Here is a 14184-nt window from a genome sequence, read left to right on the forward strand (position 1 = left end):
GCTGAACCTGCACAGATGTTTCAGGACATGGAGAAGTGCTTCTCCTTGCAGCAGCTGCCCGAGCGCACCGTCTCATTGTGGGTGCGCCTCAAGTCTAGAGCCTTCATCTGAGGCCTTTAGCCTTAGCAGCACTTGGAGAGGCAGCTCTAGCCCCCACTCGCTGTCCATGGCCACCTGCACCAAGGGGCAAAAGGCTTTGCTGCTCCTCCGGTCCTCTCGGTAGCCAGGCTGAGGTAGAACGCTGTCAGCTGGCTCGCCGCGCTGTAGCTGATGCCTCGAGCAGCTTTTCCTGTGGCCCTGTCAAGTCTTTATTTTTTTCTTCCTCTCTGGAAGAGGGAAGGCCTTCAGGCTGGGGCTGGCCTGATATTTCCCCTTGATATCCGTTATTCCAAGCTCATCAGACCTGGTTCCTTCTGCCTTTTCTCACACAACTTTTGTTTTCTAGCCCCTTTCATCTTCGTTGCTTGCTTATGGATCTCCTTTGGTTTCTGGGCATCTTTCTTAACGTGTGATGTCCCATGCTGAATACAGAAATCCAGCTAGGATAGTGGTGCTATCTCCCCAGTGTCTTGCATGCAGTGCTTCTGTTTAATGTTTTAGGAGCGGCTACAATTTGTGTTGCATTCTTGATCCACCCCCACCCCAGTGCTTTCTTGGCAGTGCAATTGCCCAGCCAGTTACTCCTCATGTTTGTGCATTCAGTCCTTCTTTCCTAAGTGCAGCTCCTTACCTTTGTCCTTGCTGCATTTCAGGTTGTGATCTGTAGCCCTGTTCTCCTCTTCATGAGGCACTTTTGAATTTTAAAACTGCTCTTTAAAGTGTTTGCAGTCCCCCCACCTCTCCCTTCAGCAGCAGCTCTGTGTCATCTGAAGACTTAATCCAGACACTTCTGTTCCTGCACATAACTCATTAATAAAAATATTAACTCTGGGTCCGGACCAGACCCTGTGGACCCTCACTAGAGACCTCCTGTCAGTCTGACATTAATCCATTAATAATTACCCTTTGCTTGTGGTTATCCAATCAATTACAAACCCACCTCACAGTAATTCTGTCCAGCCTTTATTTCTCCTGCTTGCTTATGAGAATGCCATGTGGTAATACATCAGAAGCCTTACTGAAGTTCAGGTATATTATGTCCATTGCATTCCCCTTATCTGCCAAACTAGTACCCTGTCAAAAAGGGGAATTCAGCTGGTTTGTCATGACTTGTTCCCAATTGACTGCTTGCATCATTGCTTTGTCCTTCAGATACTAATGGACTGACTGCTCTGTAGTGTGATCTGGTTACTTCATAGATTTCATAGACATTCAGGCTGGAAGGGACCTCAGAAGATCATCGAGTCCAGCCCCCTGCCCCAGGGGAAGGAAGTCAGCTGGGGTCATAGGATCCCAGCAAGATAAACATCCAGATTTCTTTTGAAGGCGTTCAAAGTAGGTGCTTGAACCACCTCCTGAGCCTGTGCTTTTCTAGGCTGAAGAGCCCCAGGGCTCTCAGCCTCTCATCATAAGGTCTGTTTTCCTGACCTCTGATCAGGCGCACGGCTCTCCTCTGCACTCTCTCAAACTTCTCCACATCCTTTTTGAGTTGTGGAGCCCAAAACTGGATGCAGTACTCCAGCTGCGGCCTCACCAAGGCCAAGTACAAGGGGAGAATGATGTCCCGGGATTTGCTTGAGAAGCATCTAAGGATGCAAGCCAGCGTTTTGCTCACTTTACTAGCAGCTGCATCGCATTGCAGGCTCATGTTCATCTTGTGGTCAATCATGACCCCCAAGTCCCTTCCGTCCATAGTGCTAACCAGCGTAGCACTGCAGAGCCTATAAGGATGCTGCAGGTTTTTCCTCCCAAGGTGGAGAACCTTGCATTTTTCAGTGTTAAACACCATCAGGTTCTTGTCCGCCCATTTCATGAGCCTGTCAAGGTCAGCCTGGATCACCCTCCTGTCCTCAGGTGTGGATGCTTTGCCCCACAGTTTGGTATCATCGGCAAACTTGGCCAGTCTGCTTCTGATACCAGTGTCTACATTGTTAATGAAGATGTTGAACAAAATAGGCCCAAGGACAGAGCCCTGAGGGACCCCACTGGTCACAGGACACCACAATGATGGACTTCTGTCAACCACCACCCTCTGGGTCCAACCACAGAGCCAATTCCCCAGCCAGCGGATTGTGGTGGACCCAGGGCCACAGTTAGCCAGTTTTGCCAAGAGGTGATCATGGGATACCAGATCGAAGGCTTTTTTTGAAGTCAAGATATACGACATCAATCTCCTCTCCCTGGTCCAGGTGATAGGTCACCTGGTCGTAAAAGGAAATGAGATTGGTCAAGCAAGACCTACCCGCAACAAACCTGTGCTGGCTATCCCTCAGGATATTGCAGTCAGCTAGTCTGTTAAGGATGGCCTCTTTGATAATCTTTTCTAAAACCTTCCCTGGAATAGAGGTCAGGCTGATTGGCCTGTAGTTTGCCAGATCCACTTTCCTTCCTTTCTTCCAGACAGGCACCACATTGGCCTTCTTCCAATCTTCCGGCACTTCACCCGAGCGCCAGGAGCTCTCGAAGATCCGTGCCAGGGGCTGGGCTATGATGCTCGCCAGCTCCTTGAGTACCCTGGGGTGTAAACCATCAGGGCCGGTTGACTTGAAAGTGTCCAGCCTCTCAAGGTGTTCCTTCACAAGGTCAGCACTGATGGAGGGCAAGGGATCTCCCTCACCCAGACCTCCCTGTCCCATAATGGGCAGGAGCGTCCCATGAGACTGGTGAAAGACCGACGCAAAGTACCCATTTAGTAGGTTGGCTTTTTCCTGGTCATCAATTGTGAGTTGTCCCATCTGGTTTAGCAGGGGTCCAGTGTTGCCCTTGCTTTTCCTCCAGCTCCCCACGTATCTAAAAAATGACTTTTTATTGTCCTTGACACTTGTAGCCAGCTGGAGTTCTGTCGCAGCCTTGGCTTTCCTGGTTCACTCCCTGCAGGTCCTGACCAGAGCAGAGTATTCCTCCTTGGAGGTGGATCCAGTCCTCCATCCTTTGTAGGTCTTTCTTTTTAGACACAGGAGGTTCGCTAGCTCCTTGCTGAGCCAAGGGGGCTGCTGTGCCCTTTTGCTGCCTTTCCTCCAAGATGGAATAGCCTTAGCTTGCGCATCCAGGATCGCTCCCTTGAGGGGCAACCACTCTTCCTGAACTCCCCTCCCCATGGAGTCATGGTCCCTTAGGGCCTCACCGACAAGCCTCCTGAGCTTGTCAAAGTCAGCTTTCCTGAAGTCGAGGACTTGTGTATTGCTGACTGACTTGCCAGCTTTACGGCGGATGGTAATAAAGTCAGGATGACAGACTTTAACTTTCTGGTCTTCCTTATCCCTCTTGTTATGGGTGGGCACTGTGTTAGACCTTTTCCTGTCCGGTGGGACCTCACCTGCCATCCATGAGTCTGTGTGTATTATTACCAGTGGCTCTGAGATTTCTGCAGCCAGTTCCTTCACCACTCTGGGATGAGTCCAGTCAAGCCCTACCAACCTAAATCCATTCAAATTAGTAAGGAGTTCTCTGATGCGCTCGTTCTTCATGCTTTGCATCCCTTCCCTGTCTCTGTTCATGTAATGTTTGCTAGTTGTCTGCTTGCAGAGGTTATTGGCAGTGGAAGTGGGGTTATTGTGAAAACTGAAGCAAAATGGGCTTTGTATTTTGTTAATATTTCCCAATCGCTGAGCATGAGACCTACCATTTCCCTGGTCAGCCATGTCCCTTTGACATATTTATTGACCATTTTTCTGCTGTCTTTAATGTCTCTTGCCAGTTGTCACATTGTACGCCTTTGCTTCCCTGCAAATTTACCTGCAGATTTTATTCCTGCATATTTGTGCTATTCTCTTGTCCACTTCCACAGGGCAATACCCCTCCTTCTGCTGCTTGTGTATATAACAGAGCTTGTTGGTTCCTCATCCCCATTGTGAAGATGAGGGTTTGTGAAGCATCTGGGGTGGGCATGCAGAGCTGCAGCAAAGTCTTTTGGGAACTCTTAGGTGCTCAGATGCATGGGACCACTGATAAGCTGCAGCTGAATGCAAGAATGGCACCTTGGAAGTAAGAGCTGCGGCAAACAGCTGAGTGGCTTGTCTTCAATTCAGCACCCTGCTGCGGACCCCCATGTTCGAATGATCCAGGTTCTGCTGCATCCCTGTGGTTTTCAGGTGGCAGCAAAGGTTTGTGTGTATCTGCATTAGTTTCTTGTGGTTCTGCCATGTAAGAATAGTTTTGAGTTAAGCCTCTAGTACCATGCCCAGTGGATCCTGCCAGCCTTCCTGGGCTCCTTTTATCTCCTCTGTTCCTGGGATCTTGTCTGCTGTTTCTCAGATGTCAGGTAAAAACTGACCTTGCTGAAGTCTGTGCCATTGCCTTGCCATCTTATCATTGGATCAAGTCCTGACACATTTCCAAGCACCTTCACATCTGCAGCTAGTTTATCCCTATTGGTTGGAACCAGATCCAGAACAGATGACCCCTGCACTGTTCCTTCAACATTGTGAAATGGAGATTTGACCTCTACAAGGGCTAGACCTTGCTAGACACATTGTGTTTTACCAGATCTTTCCTCACAGAGGTATCAAGGGAGTTAAAATCCCCCATTAGTACTAGCTCACAAGTTGTAGGCCCTCTTGTAGGACCTGCTTTGAAGAATACACTTGCTCTGCTCAGTGGGTTCTGCATTGGCCCATAGCATCTGTATTAGCTGATTCTAATCCATGTTTGATGCACTTGGCTTCTCCTCCTGGGAGATATGTGCAGCCAGGTCTCTTCCCTGTTTTTCAACCTTTCCTAAACCATTCTCTGACTCTCTGGCATGATGTGTCTGCAGTAGCAACTCGTGACTCCTGTCCAGACTCCTGTTTCCCCTGATGCTCCACGCCATTGATGGTTATGTTTCTAGGTCTTGAACCTTTTCTTCCAATGTGGGTCCCAGCTTGGGTGCTATACAGACAGTCACCCCTATCCCCAGTGTGAGAGACCTGTGCAGGACACAACCCATGTTCCACTACTCCCTGTACTCGCTACCTTGCCTTTTCTGAAACTCCACTACCTACCTCTGGACACCTGTTAGGGAGAGTGATAACCTACATCCCTCGTTCCTCCTCAGGCAGATTCCCTGCAAGTGTGCTGTTTGCTTCTCCTCTTTATGCTGCTTAGTGGTAGGATCAAGGGTGCCAACGTTTTTGGAACACACAGCTTGCCTGGCTAGCTTGGGGCATGGTTTCCCCAGGGTTAGTGGCATGGTCCAGCCTTGTCAGGGTATTTCTGAGACAGCAGGTGATTCGGATCCTGACCTGGGACAGCAGGAGCTACTTCTTTCGTAGCAAACCTGTTTGTAGGAGCAACATGGCTTGCTGGAACGTGGCCCAGAAAGTGCAGATGCCATATACACTGCTAGGAGGTTGGCTTGTCCAGGCTCCCATCAAGGCCCAGCTTTCTCTCTCCTATCTAGTATTTGTGCATCAGACCAAATGCAAACCATAAGCTGCACTTTATGAACAAAATCAGATGGCAGCAGCAACAGCAGTTGCCAGGTTGCTTTTACTGTTGTTGTACAGAAATATTGGCTGTTTTTGCTGGCCAGGTAAGAGCTGCAGAGAATGCCTTAAAAAGGGACAAGGAGGCTCAAGGGAAGAGATCTGCAGACCATGTTCTTGTCGGTGTCTCTATATGAATTGTTCCTGATTAATGCCATATGTGGCACTCTCATTCTGGGGTCACATCGGTTTGATGATGCAGTGTATGTTCCCAGGGTAGACATACCCCTGGAGCTCAGAGATTGATTGCTGGTTGCAATATACTGTATTCTGGAACGGGGAGGTAGTCAGGAACTACTGCTCAAGATCAATTCCCTGTGTGCACAAAGGCTCCCCAGCGCAGGCGATACCAGGGGGACAGGAGGGCCTGTGACCAATCTCCAAGTTCTCAGGGTAAGCTTCTTGTGTGTGGGAAAACACCTCAGTTTAGAAAATGTGCCAATGAATGTGATCTTCACTGTGACTTGGCATCTAGCGGAGCTGGGGGCAGTCATGTCTAAGGCTGTTAGCTAGCTGTGATTGACCCGAGACCTCAGCGAATGAGTTTTGAAACAGGATTTACCTCTATCTGCGCTAGGGGCTAAGTCGTGTTCAGCCTTTTGACTGGTTTTCTGACTTGATGCAACTTCCCAGGATCAGCACAAGCCAGGAGCAGCTCAGGATGCTGCTGTTTGCCAGAGGGGAGGACAGGGCAGGGCACTACTTGCCCCCTGAGCTCCACGCACTGCCTCTGCAGCAGCAGGGATTGGGCCGCAGGCAGCTGGGAGTGGGGCACTGCCATACTGATCCCACTTTAGGACAATTGACACCGGTTCCAGCCATTGGCTCTGCAGCTGAAGGGAGGTCTCCTGGAAGCATCCAGCCCAGCTGTGCAGGCCTCTAGTCTTTTCCTGTGTCCCTCTCTCCTTTCCATGCTCTATCCCAGCTTCCTTCTCCTCCTGCCCCACCTCTTACCAGCTGCACTGAGCATCTGCCAAGCTCAGAAAAAAGAGGTGCTTTGAAAAATGTACTGGCTAATGAGTGCTCACCCTCCACTGCAGGCAGGGCACAGGGGATGGTGACACCTGTAACTGGCCATGTTGAAGCCTGGGGAGAAATGCATGATTCGCCTCCCCCATCTGACACAGGCTAACATGCACCTGGCAAGGGAAACACCATGTATCTGGGTCCATGAAGGCAGTTTTCCTTAAGCGTTCCCAGGGATAACTGTTCTTCTTGTGTGGTTTGGTACCTGCCGAGGTGTTGGGGCTTAAAGCCCACTTTATGGAAATGGGAGGCTCCTCCCTAGCTTGCTTCTGTGGCCATATGGCTGAGGGCAGGCGAAACCTCAGGGCACCCGCACCCTAAGCGTCTGGGCTTGGAGCTGCATGTAGGATGCCTGCCAAAAGACTTTGGAAATATCTGAAGCCCCTGGTGGGGGTGGAGGATGTTTGTTGCTTGTAGGGCCACTGATGGTTCTGGACTGACTCATGAATTTGGACTTGATTTGGCTTGGAACATAGAAAATGTCTTTAAAAAAAAAAAAAAGCTAACTTGCACCTTGTCCTGTCGGCACTAGGGCTCTAAAAGAAGCTGGGCAGCACATTTTATAAAACAGCTTTTTCTGAGTCTGGAGAGACCCTTAATTTCTTAATTTAAACTAGGACAAAGATAGAAGTCTTGTATTGGCTGGAGGTAAGAATGGCTGAGCTAACCCTCTCTCTGAGGACTGGCCTGATACAAGTACTTTTGCTCCTGGACTATGGTGAATTTCTAGCTTCTAGTGTTTGGTTATTCCCTGCTTCCTTCTCAGATCCGGGAGTTGGTTCCTGAGTCCCAGGCCTACATGGACCTGTTAGCATTCGAACGCAAACTGGACCAGACCATTATGAGGAAACGTGTGGACATTCAGGAAGCCCTGAAGAGGCCAATGAAGGTATGATAAGGGAAATGGTATTGGAGGTTGAGTCGGGAAAGATGCTTGGCTGTGGAGCTCTCTCTGGGAAGCTAATCGACATTCCACTGATAGTGCCACATGTCAAAATAACTTGGCAGAGGCGCTTAAGACTCTGTGGCCAGGAAACAGCATGCCGTGGAAGGGGCTGGACGAGGCGAGTCAGCTCAGGAGGTCTTTCCCTTCGCTAACTTCTGAGATTTCCTATAAACCTTATTGTTGTTTACAGAGGTTGTACTTTAGTGTTTTTAATGATGATGGGAGGAGAGATGTTTGGAACCTGTCCCGGTGTCTCATGGAAGGAGACAAAGAGATGAGGGGGCTACAGCAGATACTATAGTAATTATACTACTGGCATTTAATTTCAGACTGAACTGGGAAGTAGGAACTAAAATGCAGAATGGAAAATATACATCCAAAAGTCATCATGAGCACTTTGGTCCTGCAGAGATGTACACACATGCTGAGTCCTGCCAGCTCACAGGAGCAAACTTACTATAGGTGAAACAGTGTGAGGATCAGACCTGCTCTGGTAGCTCAGCCCATCCCGCCGTACTGCAGTGGTCGGTTTGCTGGCTGAGCCCAGCTCTGCAGGATAGGTCCTTTGGCCACTGCAGTGTTGGAATTCCCCATTCGAACTCTGTCTTTCAGTGTGAACATTCGTGTGTCTGTAGGTCTGTCATGACACAAAGCCTTATTCTTATTCTTACTGTTGCCTGCATTACAGAAGTGCCCAGAGGCTGTGCTGATCTCAGGAGCCACTTTGCTTTGCACTGTATTGATTCACTGTGCGATTCTCTTACAGTTTAAATCAGGGGAGTCAAAGATATTGTCTTCATCCACAGAGTCCTGTCACCTAGCCCAGTGCTGCCCATGGGTCTACGCTGATCCACATGGCATGTATTGGACCGGCCCCAATCACAGGGTCTGGAACACATGCAGCACATGTTGCTGGCTCCAGGATCCATGCTACACATGGTGCCTGTTCCAGCTGGTCTGGGACTGCATAGCACAGGGCACCCCAGCCCCTGCCCCCCAGCTTGTCCAGGAGGTTTGTCCAGGATGCACACTGCATGTGGTGCCTACTCCAACCAGTCCGCAACCCATGCTACACACGGTGCCCACAGGTGACACATACAGCACAGGTCCTGGGCTTCCTGAACCAGGCTCTGTGTGTGGCAGTGTCCCAGACCAGCAGTGTGGGTCCCAGACTGGCTGGAGCAGGTGCTGTGTGTGGCACAGGTCCCAGACCAGTGCAGGGAGAGAGAGGTGCTATGTCCTGCATGGATCTAGAACAGGTACCATGGATGCTGGATCCAGTGTGGGGGAGTCTGTCGGCTTGATCCAGCCCATAGACTGGCCCGGTGCCATTCATACACCCGGGCCTGGTGTAGTGCCCGAAGACTGGAAGAAGGCCAATGTGGTGCCTATCTTCAAGAAAGGGAGGAAAGTGGATCCGGCTAACTACAGGCCCATCATCCTGACTTCTATCCCGGGGAAGATCTTAGAAAAGTTTATTAAAGAGGCCACCCTTAATGGACTGGCCGACGCCAACATCTTAAGGGATAGCCAGCACGGGTTTGTTGCGGGTAGGTCTTGCTTGACCAATCTCATTTCCTTCTACGACCAGGTGACCTATCACCTGGACAAGGGAGAAGAGATTGATGTCATATATCTTGACTTCAAAAAAGCCTTCGATCTGGTGTCCCATGATCGCCTCTTGGAGAAACTGGCCAATTGTCGCCTTGGGTCCTCCACGATCCGCTGGCTGGAAAATTGGCTCCAGGGTCGGACCCAGAGGGTAGTAATCGATGGAAGTCACTCATCGTGGTGTCCTGTGACCAGTGGGGTCCCCCAAGGCTCTGTCCTTGGACCCATACTGTTCAACATCTTCATTAATGATGTGGACACTGGAGTCAGAAGCAGACTGGCCAAGTTCGCCGATGACACCAAACTTTGGGGCAAAGCATCCACACCAGAAGACAGGCAGGTTATCCAGGCTGACCTGGACAGGCTCAGCAAGTGGGCGGACGAGAATCTGATGGTGTTCAACGCCGATAAATGCAAGGTTCTCCACCTTGGGAAAAAAAACCCGCAGCATCCTTATAGGCTCGGCAGTGCTATGTTGGCTAGCACTATGGAAGAAAGAGACTTAGGGGTCATCATTGACCACAAGATGAACATGAGCCTGCAATGCGATGCGGCGGCTAGTAAAGCGACCAAAACGCTGGCTTGCATCCATAGATGCTTCTCAAGCAAATCCCGGGACGTCATTCTCCCCCTGTACTCGGCCTTAGTGAGGCCGCAGCTGGAGTACTGTGTCCAGTTTTGGGCTCCACAATTCAAAAAGGATGTGGAGAAGCTTGAGAGAGTCCAGAGAAGAGCCACGCGCATGATCAGAGGTCAGGGAAGCAGACCCTACGATGACAGGCTGAGAGCCCTGGGGCTCTTTAGCCTGAAAAAGCGCAGGCTCAGGGGTGATCTGATGGCCACCTACAAGTTTATCAGGGGTGACCACCAGCATCTGGGGGAACGTTTGTTCACCAGAGCGCCCCAAGGGATGACGAGGTCGAATGGTCACAAACTACTTCAAGATCGTTTCAGGCTGGACATAAGGAAGAACTTCTTTACTGTCCGAGCGCTGACTTCCTGCCCTTTGGGCAGGGGGCTGGACTCGATGATCTTCCGAGGTCCCTTCCAGCCCTGATGTCTATGAAATCTATGAAATCATTGATCCAGCCTCCATGGCCAAATGAGTTTGACACACCTGATTTAAATGGACATGGTGGACAGAGGGTAGGGGAAAATGAGGTTCTGTTCCTACCCTTTTACAGATGCAAAACCAAGGTACTGAAAAATTAAAGGGATTTGCCCAAGGTCGCACAGGTCAGCCGGCCCTGACGGTTTACATCCCAGGGTACACAAGGAGCTGGCAAGCATCATAGCTCAGCCCCTGGCACGGATCTTCGAGAGCTCCTGGCACTGTGGTGAAGTGCCCGAAGACTGGAAGAAGGCCAATGTGGTGCCTATCTTCAAGAAAGGGAGGAAAGTGGATCCGGCTAACTATAGGCCCATCAGCCTGACTTCTATCCCGGGGAAGATCTTAGAAAAGTTTATTAAAGAGGCCATCCTTAATGGACTGGCCGACGCCAACATCTTAAGGGATAGCCAGCACGGGTTTGTTGCGGGTAGGTCTTGCTTGACCAATCTCATTTCCTTCTACGACCAGGTGACCTATCACCTGGACAAGGGAGAAGAGATTGATGTCATATATCTTGACTTCAAAAAAGCCTTCGATCTGGTGTCCCATGATCGCCTCTTGGAGAAACTGGCCAATTGTCGCCTTGGGTCCTCCACGATCCACTGGCTGGAAAATTGGCTCCGGGGTCGGACCCAGAGGGTAGTAATCGATGGAAGTCACTCATCGTGGTGTCCTGTGACCAGTGGGGTCCCCCAAGGCTCTGTCCTTGGACCCATACTGTTCAACATCTTCATTAATGATGTGGACACTGGAGTCAGAAGCGGACTGGCCAAGTTCACCAATGACACCAAACTTTGGGGCAAAGCATCCACACCAGAAGACAGGCAGGTTATCCAGGCTGACCTGGACAGGCTCAGCAAGTGGGCGGACGAGAATCTGATGGTGTTCAACGCCGATAAATGCAAGGTTCTCCACCTTGGGAAAAAAAACCCGCAGCATCCTTATAGGCTCGGCAGTGCTATGTTGGCTAGCACTATGGAAGAAAGAGACTTGGGGGTCATCATTGACCACAAGATGAACATGAGCCTGCAATGCGATGCGGCGGCTAGTAAAGCGACCAAAACGCTGGCTTGCATCCATAGATGCCAGGGCATCATTCTCCCCCTGTACTTGGCCTTGGTGAGGCCGCAGCTGGAGTACTGCGTCCAGTTTTGGGCCCCACAATTCAAAAAGGCTGTGGAGAAGCTTGAGAGGGTGCAGAGGAGAGCCACACGCATGATCAGAAGGCAGGAAAACAGACCTTACAACGAGAGGCTGAGAGCCCTGGGGCTCTTCAGCCTAGAAAAGCGCAGGCTCAGCAGTGATCTGGTGGCCACCTATAAGTTTATCAGGGGTGCTCATCAGGATCTGGGGGAATGTCTGTTCACCAGAGCGCCCCAAGGGATGACAAGGTCAAACGGTTATAAACTCCCGCAAGGCCGTTTCAGGCTGGACATAAGGAAAAACTTCTTTACTGTCCGAGCCCCCAAGGTCTGGAACAGCCTGCCACCAGAGGCAGTTCAAGCACCCACTTTGAACGCCTTCAAGGCATATTTGGACGCTTATCTTGCTGGGATCCTATGATCCGTGCTGACTTCCTGGCCCTGGGGCAGGGGGCTGGGCTCAATGATCTTCCAAGGTCCCTTCCAGCCCGAATGTCTATGAAATCTGTGAAAGATGAGACCTCTGTGCTGTGGCAAGGTTAAACCTAAGTTCCCCTTCACTCTCAGCTCAGTCTCAGTCTCGCACACGTGCCCTCCCTCTTGTCACCTGGAAAACCCTAGCAACGCTGGCAGTTACACTGCAGTTACTGGGCTTCAAAATGCCCCAAGGCCGAGACACCCATCCGTGCTCTTGGCTCAGGCTCTCGGCAGGCAGGCTGGGGAGGTAGTCCCACGCTGGTTTGTGGGCTTAGGCACTTTGCACCGGGCAGATCAGGCTATCAGTAGATACAAGTACCTGTTGTTATGTTGCCTTCAGTGGGGGTTACACCAATTTACACTGGCTACCGTGTGGGCCCTGTGGTGTGCAGGTGTGGAATCTCATTCATAAATCAGCTGCGAGGCATGTGGCCTGCCTCGGACTTCTCCACCCCAGAGCGTGCCCATACGTGGCTCTGGCTGGAGCCCTTCCAGCCAGTGTGTAAGCCTGGAGGGAGGGGCCCTTGGCACACAGCGCACAACCAGCACATTTGACTTGCAGGGAGGGTTCAGCAACATTGCTACAGTCGTTCAATTTAAAATCTGTCAAGACTCAGGGGAGTTCAAGCACAGTTTGCTTGATTTGGGGGATTTTTAATTATTTCTGTTTTTAAAATTATTTCTGTTTTGTTGTTGTGGGAGCGCTGACAGGAGGTTTAAAACTGCCCCTACACTTTCCTCCCCAGCACTTGGTCTGAGTCGCTCGTCACCATGAAACATTTACCTTGGGGGCTGATGCTTTCCAGGCCCGGTCTCAGCTGGATGACAGATTGTTCTGGAGGAGTGTGAGGGGGCTGGCTTGGCCGCTTCTGCGTAGGAGCATGCGGGGAAGTGCCAGCGGCTCCAGCCCTTCGAGACTAGCTGCAGTGCTGAAGTAGATGGCAGCAGCGCAGGGAGCTCAGGAGGTAGAGGGAGGCCATGGGAGTGGGGGCCATGCAAGCACTCGTCCACCGGCCAGCTCATGCTGCTGCTGAACAAGCCTCCAGTCAGCTAGTGCCTTTTCCAGCCCAGATCCTGCCTCCAGCCCTCCCTGTCCTGCCTCTTGTGCCCTCCCTCTCATCCTCCTGCATGCTCAGTGGGGTACCAGAGCGCCCCACCTCCAGGGCAGCACTCACGGGAGGCCACTCCTGCTTGAGTCCTGTTACGAACAGTAGGGCTGTGTGGGTCACAGGGCACGAGCATCCCCTTGTACTAGGAGCTGTCATCACAGGCATGTGACCTATGGGAAGCTGCCCGGAAGGCATCCTACCTCCCACGTAGGGGTGGCAGGATCCGAGCGTGTCTCTCCCCAGACCAGCTACGACAAATGTGGCCTTTCCTCTCCCAGCTGGCAGCAGCTTGGTTACCAGTGCTGGTACCTTGAGTTTCCTTCCTGCTAACTGGAGGAAAAACAAAGCCAGGCCTGTGAAAAGGGCCTCAGACTCGATAGTCCTGGGAATGTTTATTGCACCTTTCTGGCCGGTGAGCCTGTGTCCCGTTCACAGCGTTTCTCTCTGTTCCTTGCTCCTGGAGGTGGTTTCGCTCCTTGGAGAACCCAGGCTTTTGTAGAAGGCAAAGCCCAGACAGATAAACTGAGGAATCCTGAAGTAAATGTAATAAACCCAGTGCAGCCCTTAGCGGGGGTTTTCCTGCTGCATTTGGGACTCTCCAAAACTCTAGCAGTTAACACTGAACACCGAAGCTGAAGGATCTGGGCTGGGGTTTGCCTTCCTCTGTAGCAGCAGGCATGACCCTATTCCTTGGATCTCTTGAGCGTATTTTAACAACCTTTACAGCAGCAGGACACTGGCTGCCCTTGTCCCCCCACTTTACCTGTGCCAGGTTAGGGTGCTGTGCCTTGTGGTTGTCTGCCAGGATTGATTGTGTAGTTTTATAGGTTCATAGTTGGTCGGGTCGGAAGAGACCTGAGCAGATCATCAAGTCCAACCCCCTGCCGTGGCAGGAAAAAGTACTGGGGTCAAATGACCCCAGTGAGGTGTTCATCTAACCTCCTCTTAAAGACCCCCAGGGTAGGAGCCAGCACCACTTCCCTCAGAAGTTCGTTCCAGATCCTAGCTGCCCTGACAGTGAAGTCGCGCCTCCTGATGTCTAGTGTGAATCTACTCTCCTCTTAGGCCCTGCCCTGCTGCCCCTGACCATGCGGGTGGTCTCCTCTGGACCCTCTCCGTGCTGTCCAAATCCCTCCTGAAGTGCGACGCCCAGACCTGGATGCAGTACTCCAGCTGCGGCCTGACCAGTGTCGCGTAG

At 51.2% G+C, this 14184-nt stretch overlaps 1 protein-coding gene across 5 annotated transcripts in view; it reads left to right on the forward strand.

Moving 5' to 3' along the window:
- Positions 1-14184, forward strand: part of SMARCD3 (SWI/SNF related, matrix associated, actin dependent regulator of chromatin, subfamily d, member 3) — a 108352-nt gene that overhangs the window by 36882 nt on the left and 57286 nt on the right. For all 5 annotated transcript variants that reach the window (XM_025193616.1, XM_006037184.3, XM_025193615.1 and 2 more), the window contains exon 4: positions 7357-7479. In XM_025193616.1, coding sequence (XP_025049401.1) covers positions 7357-7479 — 123 coding nt within the window. The remainder of the gene's footprint in view (positions 1-7356; positions 7480-14184) is intronic.

The sequence above is a fragment of the Alligator sinensis genome, unplaced genomic scaffold (genome assembly GCF_000455745.1).
Source record: "Alligator sinensis unplaced genomic scaffold, ASM45574v1 scaffold782_1, whole genome shotgun sequence".
NCBI classification, from domain to species: Eukaryota; Metazoa; Chordata; order Crocodylia; family Alligatoridae; genus Alligator; species Alligator sinensis.